The sequence below is a fragment of the Salvelinus sp. IW2-2015 genome, linkage group LG36, assembly GCF_002910315.2.
Source record: "Salvelinus sp. IW2-2015 linkage group LG36, ASM291031v2, whole genome shotgun sequence".
Taxonomy (NCBI): Eukaryota; Metazoa; Chordata; class Actinopteri; order Salmoniformes; family Salmonidae; genus Salvelinus; species Salvelinus sp. IW2-2015.
This window is the reverse complement of record NC_036875.1, coordinates 5,890,058-5,902,906: the sequence shown is the minus strand read 5'-3', so window position 1 is coordinate 5,902,906 and position 12,849 is coordinate 5,890,058. Positions and strand designations below refer to the sequence as shown.

The following is a 12,849-nucleotide window of genomic DNA, read 5'->3' as shown; positions in this document are numbered from 1 at the left end:
TGTGTAATCATACTTGTCCCACGAGCAGGAGTGGTAAACACTGTTGAAGTGTATAATTGTGATACATACAGTGCATGTAGACACAGCATCATTCAAAGAATGGAGTTTGGTACACATGGTATTGGATATGACTGAAAAAGAATGTCTCAGAGATTCATCCCTGAACACCACACCTTTATTTGTCAAGGAAGAGTACATGATCAGTGAATACATTCAATGTACAGGCTACAATGTGGGAATCTCATGCGTGATAATAACTACAGTACATGTATATAGGACTTGCATCCTTGGCACAATAAAATTATTATATTCAACTCAATCCATAGGCTTCATTAATGCCAGTCAGACTTGAAGTCGATACAACAACTATGATAGCTGAGGTTCATAGATAGGTTCTGAACTAATATTCATACCAAAAGTTTTAGGGTCCATACACAGATCGGCTACATACTGTAGCTAGCTACACATCCATAGTCATACAGTTATTTTTTTATTTGCTACACAATAAGCAAATAAATAGTTAGCTAGCTATGTTACTTCAGCTGTATTGCATGGCAAATATAAGCAAGGCAAGCTTACACAAAGGTACATTCATTTTGCAGTAAATGCTTTAGCTAGCTAGATTCTTTACATCCACTGTTTCACAAAACGACAGCCTGGTTTGCTAGTCCCTAAAACATTAAACAACACGAATTACAAATTAATTCTCCTAACACTAGCTAGCTAGCTAATGTTAGCTAGTCAGCTAACTTTCTAAATAGCGATTTTCGTAAATTAACTTCATGACAAAAGAATATGCACAAACGTTTGTCTCTACATTAAATAACATATTCCTCTCAATTGTACAGTTTTTACTTGACTCGTTATGACGTTATAACTACTTACATTTGCTTCCACCGTAATGTTTTGTCAGCCATCTTTGCTGAAGAAAGTCACCAGGGACGGGTGGCTTGCGTCAAATTCATCATTGGAACCACTCGATATGATTGGTCATATAAAAACCTTGGGACCCAAATGTATAATGAGTGCTCTAACTCCCCTTGCGGTGGTCTGGAGCAATGAAGCCGTGACGCTGGGTACCTCTAAGTCCCGCGGTGTAAACTCGCAACTTTTAAAGGAGAAACCACTGTAGTTTCCTGAATCTGGTCACATATGTGGGAACTCCTTCAAGACTGTTGGAAAAGCATTCCAGGTGAATCTGGTTGAGAGAATGCCAAGAGTGTGCAAAGCTGTCATCAAGGCAAAGGGTGGCTATTTGAAGAATCTCAAATATAATTTAACACTTTTTTGGTTACTACATCATTCCATAATGTGTTATTTCATAGTTTTGATGTCTTCACTATTATTCTACAGTTTAGAAAATAGTAAAAATAAAGAAAAACCCTTGATTGAGTAGGTGTTCCAAATGTTTTGACCGGTAGTGTGTAAAGTATTTATAAAGTATACATAGGCCTCACTTTAGATTAGGGACTGCAAAAATACTTGACTGGGGCTGAGTAAATGGTTTATACGGACTAATGTTAAACATTATGAATGCCTTATAAATGGCTTATACTGAACGGTATTATGAAGTGTTACTGAAAGTTCTTTGTAACTATGTGCACAAGTTCTGTGTTATACACAGAATCGTACAGGTTTGGACTATGATTGAATTTTTGAAGAAATAGTTTTTACACTTTCTTTTCTATGCTATATTGCATTTGTCTTGGAACCTGACTGTTTCTGCATTTAACAGCACTGTTGCCCCATATAGAACCAGGTTGTTGTAGTGTTTTCGACAGTGGCGTAACCTCTGACCTTTGACCTTTATCTGTGTGTACCAGAAAACCCCCAACACCACGACAGCACCAGCGGACAGCACAGCGGCGACGGGCGGCCGCTTCAAACTGGACATCCTGAAGAACAAGGCCAAGAGCTCGCTGACCAGCTCACTGGAGAACATTTTCTCACGGGTACTACCACTATGTCTGTCTCTGTCTTTTAATCTATAGGTCTCTATTTATTGTTCTCTTTCTCTCTATCTCTATTAAGTCTGTCCTGTCTCTCTCACTGTCTCTGTCTTTCTCGCTCTCTGTCTATCAGCCGGTCTCTTTCTCTCTTTCCCCTCCTTCCCTGCCCTTCTCTTTCTGTCTTTTTCTGTGTCTGATCAAATCGCTAGAGAATATCTTCTCAAGGGTTCCAAATATCTGTGTCATGTCTCACCCTGTTTCTTGTCTTGGTGTTTGTCAGGTGTCCATGAATCTGAAACCTTTGCTGCCATCTGTTACTATTGTAAATGCATATCCTTAGAATACAGTGCATTCAGAAAGTATTCAGACCCCTTGACTTTTCCACATTTTGTTAGGTTACAGCCTTATTCTAAAATTGAGTCAATACAAAAGGTTCCTCATCAATCTACACACAATACCCCATGATGACAAAGCGAGAAGAGGTTTTAAAAATGTGTAGCAAATGTATTATTTAAAAAAAAATGAAGGGAGTTATTATATATATAAAAATACTTATTTACATAAGTATTCAGACCCTTTGCTATGAGACTCGAAATTGAGCTCAGGTGCATCCTGTTTCCATTGATCATCCTTGAGATGTTTGTACAACTTGATTGGAGTCCACCTATGGGAAATTCATTTGATTGGACATGATTTGGAAAGGCACACACCTGTCTATATAAGGTCTCACAGTTGACCGTGCAGGGCGGGGGAAAAACCAAGCCATGATGTCGAAGGAATTGTCAGTAGAGCTCCGAGACAGGATTGTGTCAAGGCACAGATCTAGGGAAGGGTACCAAAACAAGTCTGCAGCACTGAAGGCCCCCAATATCACAATGGCATTCTTAAATGGAAGAAGTTTGGAACCACCAAGACTCTTCTTAGAGCTGGCCTTCCGGCCAAACTGAGCAATCGGGGGAGAAGGGTCTTGGTCAGGTAGAAGCCGATGGTTTGTCAGAGTGACCCGATGGTCACTGACAGAGCTCCAGAGTTCCTAGGTGGAGATGGAAGACCTTCCAGAAGGACAACCATCTCTGTTTCACTCCACCAATCAGGCCTTTATAGTAGAGTGGCCAGACGGAAGATACTCCTCATTGAATGGCACATGACAGCCCATGAAAGCCAGTCATGACAGTTGACTGGCTTTCTTTCATCAAGCTGCAAAGAACCCTTTACTGGCTCAAACAGCCGACCAATCAGCCTGCTGCTAACCCTTAGTAAACTTTTTTTTTCAAATGGTTTGACCAAATAAAATGCTATTTCACAGTAAACAAATCAACAACATAATTTCAGTACGCTTATAGAGAAGGGCATTTAACATGTACAGCACTTACACAAATGACTGATGATTGGCTGAGAGAAATTGACACTAAAAAGATTGTGGGGGTTGTTTTGTTAGACTTCAGTGTGACCTTTGACATTACGGATCACAAAAAGTTCATACGTTTACATCAGCAATATTTATCTCTTGTCTCCTCAGGGCGCCAACCAGATGAGAGGTCGCTTGGGAAGCATGGGAAGCATGGGGGGGAGCTTTGAGAGAGTGAGTATTCCATATGGAATGGGAAAATTCCCAGAGCATCTCACTCGATGGTAGCAGTGTCTCTCTCTCCCTCTCTCTCTTTCCCCCCTCCTATCTCTTTCTCTCTCTATATATATATTTTTTCTCTCTCTCCTACCTCTCTCTCTCTTCCACCCTCTCTCAACCGCTCTCTTTCCCCCTCCCAGAGCATCTCACTCGATGGTAGCAGTCTCTCTCTCTCCCTCTTTCCCTCTTTCTCTGCCCCTTTCATTCCCCCCTCTCCCTCTCTGTTCAATTTGTGCTGTTGAAATTATCACATAGGAACTACTGTACTGAATGTTGCTACACATCTTTCCGTGGAAAAAGAAAAAGCCAGTTAGGTGGGAGAGCAAAAAGGGGCTTAGGTGGGGGGCTTGGCAATGAGTGTGGCCTGCTGTCCATGTGGCTACATTTTAGAGGCCCCCATGTTTGCGTTGTAGAGAAATTTGAGCATTTTTAAGCCAATTTCCTGCAATTCTACACATTTTCCCATGGAGCTGAGCTTTTTTTGTTTGTTTGTTTTCTAGTGCTGACTTTGCTAATAGTTACTTTATTGAGGAAAAGTGCACAAACTATACCTGCTATTTCAAGATGAATGCACAAACTGGTAATCACTCTGGATTACGGCGTCTGCTAAATGACAAAAATGTAAATGTAAAATATTTTAAAGGTAATTTCCTGCAATTCTACAGATTTTGCCAAGCAGCTGAGAGAAAATGTTCCAGTTTTTAAAGCAAATTTCCTGCAATTTTACATATTCTGAAATGGAGCTGAGAGAAAATTGTGCCGTTTTAATGCTCGTTTCCTGCAATTCTATTAATTTTGCCATGGATAATACAATGCTGGAAAACTTTGGGAATATTCAGGGCAGAAAAGATAATGGACCTATATATTTTTTATAATACAATCTTTGAGAACTACTAGCAATGTGTTGTTTTTCTGAAACATAATAACAAAGTGAATATTGTTAAAAAATAAAAATTCTCCCTTACTGTCTAGCTTTTATTTTGGTGATTTTTTAGTTCTCAAAGATTGTATTATAAAAATATATAGGTTCATTATCTTTTCTGCCACGTGAATATTCCCAGGTTTTTTCCTAAATGTATTTTCCAACGTAGCCTGGACGGTTGTTTAATGGCGGAGTTGTTCACTCTAGTGTCACAACGATGCAAAATGTGGGACGGGGGTGTGATGTCGACCCTCTGGCCCCCCCCCTCCCGTCAGATATTTTGGCGATGGGCAGGGGCGGGGAGAGACAGGGAGGGTACATGTTATACCTTAAATCAGGGTTCCCAAACTGACCCCAACTGATTTTATTTCGCCCCCCAAAAAATGTTTACTTGTTGGACTTAAAAGGCTGATTTTAATTTTGTAAATATGTTACAAACTATTCCCACGCATAATTAAGAGATATATGTGATCGTATACAAATCTAAGCAAGGTTTGAAATTATTATGTTTTAGCCAAATGTTATATCTGTTTGGGTTTCTTGCGGTCAATTTGCAATCTACAAATGATTTGTAATTATGTTCTCGCCCCTTGACCATCCACTCAAGAAAAAATTGGCCCACTACTGAAACTAGTTGATGATCCCTGCTGTAAATCATAGTAGGACCACACACACAAACACATGAGTCCTCACATGCCCCGGAAGTGTGAGTGAGTTTGCTTTCTCCTGTAAAAACATCACGAGATGTACATCACAAGCACCTACAACTAGTTTGCAAAGTTACCACCTTCGCTCACAGTTCACAACAACCTTGAACATGGAAATAAAGTATTACTCAACAACAATACCTCCCCTCCCTCTCCCAATCTACCAGTCTTTCACTCATTATCCGGTCATATAATTTTTTATATTTTTTTATATATATATTCTTACTCAGCACATGGGGCAAGCACATCTCTCCAAAATCAAGGAAGGTGTCAGATGTGTTTATTCTATTCACCTTAGTGGCCTTTTCCCACAGCTGACTGTGTGCGCATGTGCGCATGTGTGTTCGTGCGTGTTTGTCTCTGGGACTCTGTGTGTACATGCATGTTTTTGTGGGTCTATGTTTTTGTCTGTCTTTGTGTCTGTATCTATGTATGTCTCTCTGTGGTGTGTTACCCCCTGGCCCCGGGACCTGTGTTTTGAGCTGAGTGAGGCCTCTACTATGATCTGAGGACAGTCTCCGGACACAGAGGCCAGGGTAGGAAACAGAGACGGGATGTGTCCAGCTCTGGGTCTGCTGAGCAATGCCTCAATACTTCCTCTACACTTCCTTGTAAACAGGCCCTCCGACACTGGAACTGGAGGGGCCTATACTAGCCTCTTCACAATGTGAAACGGGCCTAGTCCCAAACCAAACAAACATACCTCTGAGCCATATCCCAAAGCCATTGTTGGTCTGTGGCAGCGCTGAATGGACTGACTAGGTTTGAGGAACATAGGAATAATTCCGCCCCCAACCTCTCTGCAAGCTATGTGGAGTGACTGTACCAGCATTGATTTAACCTTTATTTAGGCAGGGGAGACCAATTGAGGCCAAGCTATCTTTTTCAAGGTAGCCCTGCATTTTTCTTACATGTCAGATGTGTGAGAGGGAGTCGGCGACAGCGTAAGGGTAGGGAGGGATGGAGGGTTTGGTTTGGAACGGAGCTGCGTAAGGCCTTGCCTCCTGTAGTGTGATGCAGTGAGTCACAGGGTGCAGCTTATTAGACTACAATAGATGAGTGGAGCAGCATGGGGAGGCACAGAGGCGTCAGGGAATAGGACTAAGAGAGTTGGAGTGTGTGGAGTTGTACCGTATTGACTGAGTGAGGACACTTGCTAGTAGTCGGTAAGTGCAGACCTGTTGGCTTTGGAATCGAGTGTGGAAGTTGTATTGCTTAAGTATTTTAGTTTTCGGGAATCAGATTGGATTTGATGCAGGATTTGTTATGTATCATAGCGACACGTTTTGTATTCTAGCTGTGTTTGATTTCTATCCTAGAGTGTCATTTGGTCTAACTTGTGTGCACCTCAATGCATTCTCCAGAGTCTAGAGTCCACCTCATGCAACACTATTCTGGTCTCAGATCTGTTTGTGCTGTATAGCCAACTACTGCATGCCAAAGACAATAGGAGTTGACTATACAGCACAAACAGATCTGGGACCTGGTTAATGGGGCCAGGAAGTGTATTAATGGTCTCCGATGTACATTGCAAGTCATCAATCTCTTCATCATCCTCATCTTCATCACTCTGTCCCCTCCAGGCGGACGACTCTCCCAGCGACTCCCCACCAGGCACACCCCCTGGTTTCCCTGACGACGACCCAGATGCCCTCCAGTTCCGGCGGCGTGCCCACACCTTCAGCCACCTGCCCGTGAAGAAGCGCATCTCGTTCAACGACGCGCCCACCCAGGGAGTCCAGCAGGGGGGCACTGGTACCCACAGCAAGGCCCTGCTCCGTAGGCAGCAGTCTGTCAACCCCGAACTACTGCAGAGCAGGTAAACAAACAAACAAAGAAACAACATTACCCAGCAGGCCATGACACGAAGCACACCACCACACACACACACACACAACGCAACGCAACACACTTCACTTCCTGTTATCCTTATGTCACTTCCTTCCCACGTGGCTAGAATGAGATAAAGATGGACCAAATGGACCCTGGCCCCAATAGTTTGGTTCTATTCAGTTCCAGTAATTGGGAGTTCCATTTACACTGCCTTCAGAAAGTGAACCCCTTGACTTATTCACACCCCTTGACTTATTCCACATGTTGTTGTGTTACAGCCTGAATTCAACATGGATTCCCCAAAAAAAATTCTCTATCTACGCACAATAATGACAAAGTGAAAACAGGTTTTTAGAAATGTTTGCAAAATTATTGAAGATGACATATCGAATTTACATAAATATTCACATCCCTGAGTCAATACTTTTAGAAGCACCTTTGGCGACGATTACAGCTTTGAGTCGTTTTCGGTATGTCTGTATCAGCTTTTGCACATCTGGATTTGGCGATTTTCTTAGATACTTCCCTGCAGAGTTTCTCAAGCTCTGATACGTTAGATGGGGATTTTCGATGGGATTCAAGTCTGGGCTTTGGCTCGCCACTCAAGGACTTTAACATTGTTCTGAAGCCATTCCGAGTTTGTTTGGCTTTGTGTTTGCAGTCATTGTCCTGTTGGAACGTAAATCTTCACCCCAGTCTAAGGTCGTTTGTACTCTGATCCAGGTTCTCATCAAGGATTGGCCTGTATTTAGCTCCAGTCATTTTTTCCTCTATCCTTGCCAGTCTCTCAGTCCCTGCTGCTGAAAAGCATCCCCATAACAGGATGCTGCCACCACCACCATGCCACCACCACGCTAGGGATGAGCTGTGCCTTGTTTTCTCCATCTGACCACAGAACCGTTTTTTTCTAATGCTCTGTCTTTCACGTGCCTTTTTTCAAACTCCGTGCGTGCTGCCATGTGCCTTTTTCTCAGGAGTGGATTCTGTCTGGCTGCTGTCCCATAAAGCCCAGATTGGTGATGTGCTGTAGAGACAGTTGTCCTTCTGGCAGGTTCTACCATCTCAGCCAAGGAACTCTGTAGTTCTGTCAGAGTCGTCATTGGGTTCTTGGTCACCTCCCTCACCAAGGTCCTTCTTGCCCGGTTGCTCAGTTTGGTTGGACGGCCAGCTCTAGGCAGAGTCTGGGTAGTTCCATATTTGTTTAATTTCCCAATGATGGAGACAACTCTGCTCTTGGAAACTTTCAACACTCTAGAAATGGTTTTATACTCTTCCCCAGATATATGCCTCATCACAATTCTATCTCGGAGATCTACCGACTTCATGTTATAGTTTCTGCTCTGACATTCACTGTCAACTGTGGACCTTATATAGACAGGCTATAACACAACAAAATGTGGAAAATTCCAGGGGCATGAATACTTTCTGAAGGCACTTTAGCACCGTGCACAGGCGTAGAAATTGAATGACTATTCTGTTTGTTCTATTTCTATGTGTGTAGATGCAGACCTACTTCTGAAGCTTCTCTCATTCTAGCCTGGTGATTTGCCCTAGTCAACTTTTGTGTATATACAGCATCTTGTGATGAGGAAACATGCTTTATTTGTGATGTAAATAAGATTGGCATAGGGCCTTTTATAAAATAGCACCTCATATTGTACTTGAATGTGGAATATGTTCTTTAGGGGCTAATGCTCGCAATGACACATTGACGGCTACTGTTATTGAAATATTGATGGAAAGTTTGTTTTTAAGTTTGTTGTTAAGCTGGAATTTGTAGTGGTGAAACTGCCACATCCATTTTACAACAGCAAGGAAGTTACTTTAGACAAGTAACACAGTTTTTCCCCTCGGATTTCATTGCACACGTGATAGAACAGCAGAGTATTTACTGTACTAAAATATATGTTTACAGGATGCTGGTGTGTATTTACTGTACTAAAATATATGTTTACAGGATGCTGGTGTGTATTTACTGTACTAAAATATACGTTTACAGGATGCTGGATGCTCCTCTCCTACATTGCATCTATAAAACAATAACAAATGTGCTGGGGTGAACAGTGACACTGTTCTCCTTATGTGGATTTCAGCTTTAAGACGCCAAAACTAACCGTCATGGAAAGTCCACACGAATGAGTATGTCACGAACTGACAAATCGTTTATGCACCCATCATCTGTTCTACATCAACAATGTCATCTATTTTACATGATGTGAATGGCTTTCCCACCATAACAGATTTGATTTGATTCCCTTTAAAACGAGTCAATCGGGTCTAGTTTCTGCTGAGTAACATTCTTTTTCACACTCACAACACAAAAAAGAACACAACCTACACAAAAGACCCTACAAACACAGTCAACATCATAATGTCACCTAAGAGGCTCCAGCCCATGGCATGACTCTTCTTTTTTTATTTTTAAGAACATTCATTTTGCATCCAGACCACATTTATTCCACAATAACCTTCGTTTCTTTATTTTGAACACATCCCAGCCCCGTGTCCTACTCGAGAACGCGCAGCGTGTCGGAGAGCGAGTCCAACTTCAGTCTCTCCTCCTCCTTCTCCGCTCCCAGTTTCCTGAAAAGCTTTTACCAGGGCTCCTTCGGGTCCATGGGGTCTTTGGCCGACACCAGGACCCTCTGGAGGTGAGAGGGGGTGCATGCTCGCCCCCCTGCTTTGACCACACCTGAATTACCGGCCAGGGATGGCAGAGAAAATGGGAGGAAGGGTTGGTTGGGGGGCATGTTTTGTCGGTGGGATGGCAGCAGCAGTTATTCGTTGCATCCACCTAAATCTTTTAACACGTGGCTTTTCGGCCCTGCCTATATCTACAGTGCCTTCATAAAGTATTCACACACCTTCTATTGCTGGGTTCTACCATTTTTTTCTGAAGTAGGGGTGGACGCTGATATGCTCCTTGTCTTGTTTTGTATGCATGTCGATGCTAATCTTCACAGTCCTATATTTAACCAAAACTGTGTATATATTCCCAGCTTAACTCACCTATTGTCAATCCTGTGTTTCATCAACACATTCTGCAGAGTCTAGAGTCCAACCCATGCAACACTATTCTGGACATTTCTGTTTCATCATTATGCAGTGATATGAGTTGTAGCCTGTCTCTTGAAGCCTCTTGCTTAAACCATTAACTCTTCAACTGTTTTATTACATGCTTGTAACACTAGCTACGACTGTGCATGTCTGATCAATTTAAGTGATCTATTTCACTTGTTTAGGGTTGAGATATTTAAAGGTGGTTTCTATGGAGTCTATGGATCCTTTCACTGTCCCTTAAGATGGTTTTCGGGTTAACTCACCCTATCCAACATCACTATCTAGGACCCACCTGGGTGATGCACCATGGCGGCCTTTTTCCCTGCACCACCTGTATTATGTCTATAGCGCACTAAAAGGGATTGATTGTGAATAGATCTGCCTCCTTCATTTTGCTCTCCTGGGTGCAGTTCATTAGGGCACACCGCAGCTAAATGTTGTACAACAGAAAAGAAAACGAAAACAAGTTGGACAAGTTCAGACTTTCTGTTTCTGAACATTTTCTTCAGTTTCGTGCCTACTGAACAATTCCCTGGTTCACTCGGCCTAGAAACCAGGAATTCACCTTTCAATTCTCCCAGCTCCATTCGACATCTACATTCCCCACAGGAGGTGACACATCTAGACATTTTCAAAAAGGTTAACCTTTCCCTTCTGAAATGTGAGTCGTCCCTCTTTGGACTCGTCTTCTGATGACCAGTTACTCCGCTGAACTCTCTCGCGCTCGCGCTCTTTTGCTCTCTCTCAACTGTCAAATCCCTCAGGCCCTCGAGTTCTTAATGTTACAGCCAAGGCTAGTTAATTAGCTGTTAATTAATTGTAGCGATACTGGATCTTAGCACACCTAGCATCACCCAGGTAAAGATAAGTTCACAGCTTCAGTAGTCTCAGGTGGTTACCGTCTGGCTGCAGAATAAAGTTTACCCTAGGTACAGATCTAGGATCAGCTTCTCCTCCCCAATCCTAACCTTTAATGAGGAAGATGCAAAACTGTGTCTAGGAGGCCTACTCCTGGGGTGTATTCATTAGAGCCCAAACAGAAGAATACTGTCTGAAACCCTTGTTTTCGGTTTACGAATAGATCAATCAGGAAATGATCCAAACATCCATGTAACAATGGCTGCCTCTATGTCTTGATGTTTTCTCTTGTTTTACGTGCAAATTATGGATCTATTGTACTCATTTCTGTTTTATTAATCAATATTTGTGTGAATCGCTCTTCGGTCTGTTTTTTTTTGTTGTGAAGTGTTCCTTTTAGGTTTGTCTTGAAGGTTTAATCACACACCCTTCTGCATTACAGACAGAGATTCTGTTGATTAGCAGTCTATATAAGTTTTTCTTTCTGTCTCAGTGTGACAAGAAGGAGTGTTTGTGCCTGCGTGTGTACTTTAGTTGGGATAGGCTGGCCTTGGCCATTTTGCCACAACTTTGGAAGTATGCTTAGGGTCATTGTCCATTTGGAAGACCCATTTGCGACCAATCTTTAACTTCCTGACTGAAACTTCCTGTGAATTGAACCAGTCCCTTCTGTAGCAAAGCACCCCCACAACATGATGCTGCCACCCCCGTGCTTCACGGTTGGGATGGTGTTCTTTGGCTTGCAAGCCTCCCCCTTTTTCCTCCAAACATAACGATGGTCATTATGGCCAAACAGTTCTATTTTTGTTTCATCAGAACAGAGGACATTTCTCCAAAAAGTACGATCTTTGTCCCCATGTGCAGTTGCAAGCCATAGTCTGGCTTTTTTATGGGGGTTTTGGAACAGTGGCTTCTTCCTTGCTGAGTGGCCTTTCAGGTTATGTCGATATAGGACTCGTTTTACTGTGGATATAGATACTTTTGTACCTGTTTCCTCCAGCATCTTCACAATGTCCTTTGCTGCTGTTCTGGGATTGATTTGCACTTTTCGCAGCAAAGTACATTTGTCTCTAGGAGACAAAATGCGTCTCCTTCCTGAGCGGTATGATGGCTATGTGGTCCCATGGTGTTTATACTTGCATATTATTGTTTGTACAGATGAACGTGGTACCTTCAGGCGTTTGGAAATTGCTTCCAAGGATGAACCAGACTTGTGGAGGTCTACAAAATAATTTTCTGAGGTCTTGGCTGATTTCTTTAGATTTTTCCATCATGTCGAGCAAAGACACACTGAGTTTGAAGGTAGGCCTTGAAATACATCCACAGGTACACCTCCAATTGACTCAAATGATGTCAATTAGCCTATCAGAAGCTTCTAAAGCCATGACATAATTTTCTGGAGTTTTCTAAGCTGTTTAAAGGCACAGTCAACCTAGTGTATGTAAACTTCTGACCCACTGGAATTGTGATACAGTGAATTATAAGTGAAATAATCCGTTTGTAAACAATTGTTGGAAAATTACTTGTGTCATGCACAAAGTAGATGTCCTAACTGACTTGCCAAAACTATAGTTTGTTAACAAGAAATTTATGGAGTGGTTAAAAAACGAGTTTTAATGACTCGTAAGTCACATAAGTGTATGTTAACTTCCGACTTCAACTGTAGCTAGCTAGCTTTCATTGCGACCTGGCCAGCTAAAATTCCTGCTAGCTCACATTAGCTAGGTATCTTGTTTCAACTCTAATGCTAGAGTTGCTAACGTAAGGTAGCTAGCATTCGAGGGCTGACTGTTCTCGTAAAAGTGAATTGTGTAGTGCAAAACTAAATGAAGGATCCAGCTATGGTGGTAATTCGTGTCATGTCTGACTACTGCAGTACTGCTTGTCCATGTG

The 12,849-nt window shown here is 42.3% G+C and overlaps 1 protein-coding gene across 2 annotated transcripts in view; it reads left to right on the top strand.

Moving 5' to 3' along the window:
* Positions 1-12,849, top strand: part of tbc1d4 (TBC1 domain family, member 4) — a 128,607-nt gene that overhangs the window by 71,051 nt on the left and 44,707 nt on the right. The window contains exons 10-13 of one of the 2 annotated variants that reach the window (XM_023981806.2): positions 1,824-1,952; positions 3,469-3,531; positions 6,789-7,024; positions 9,537-9,689. In XM_023981806.2, the coding sequence (XP_023837574.1) occupies positions 1,824-1,952; positions 3,469-3,531; positions 6,789-7,024; positions 9,537-9,689 (581 nt within the window). The remainder of the gene's footprint in view (positions 1-1,823; positions 1,953-3,468; positions 3,532-6,788; positions 7,025-9,536; positions 9,690-12,849) is intronic. The other variant, XM_023981807.2, reaches the window with a different exon arrangement.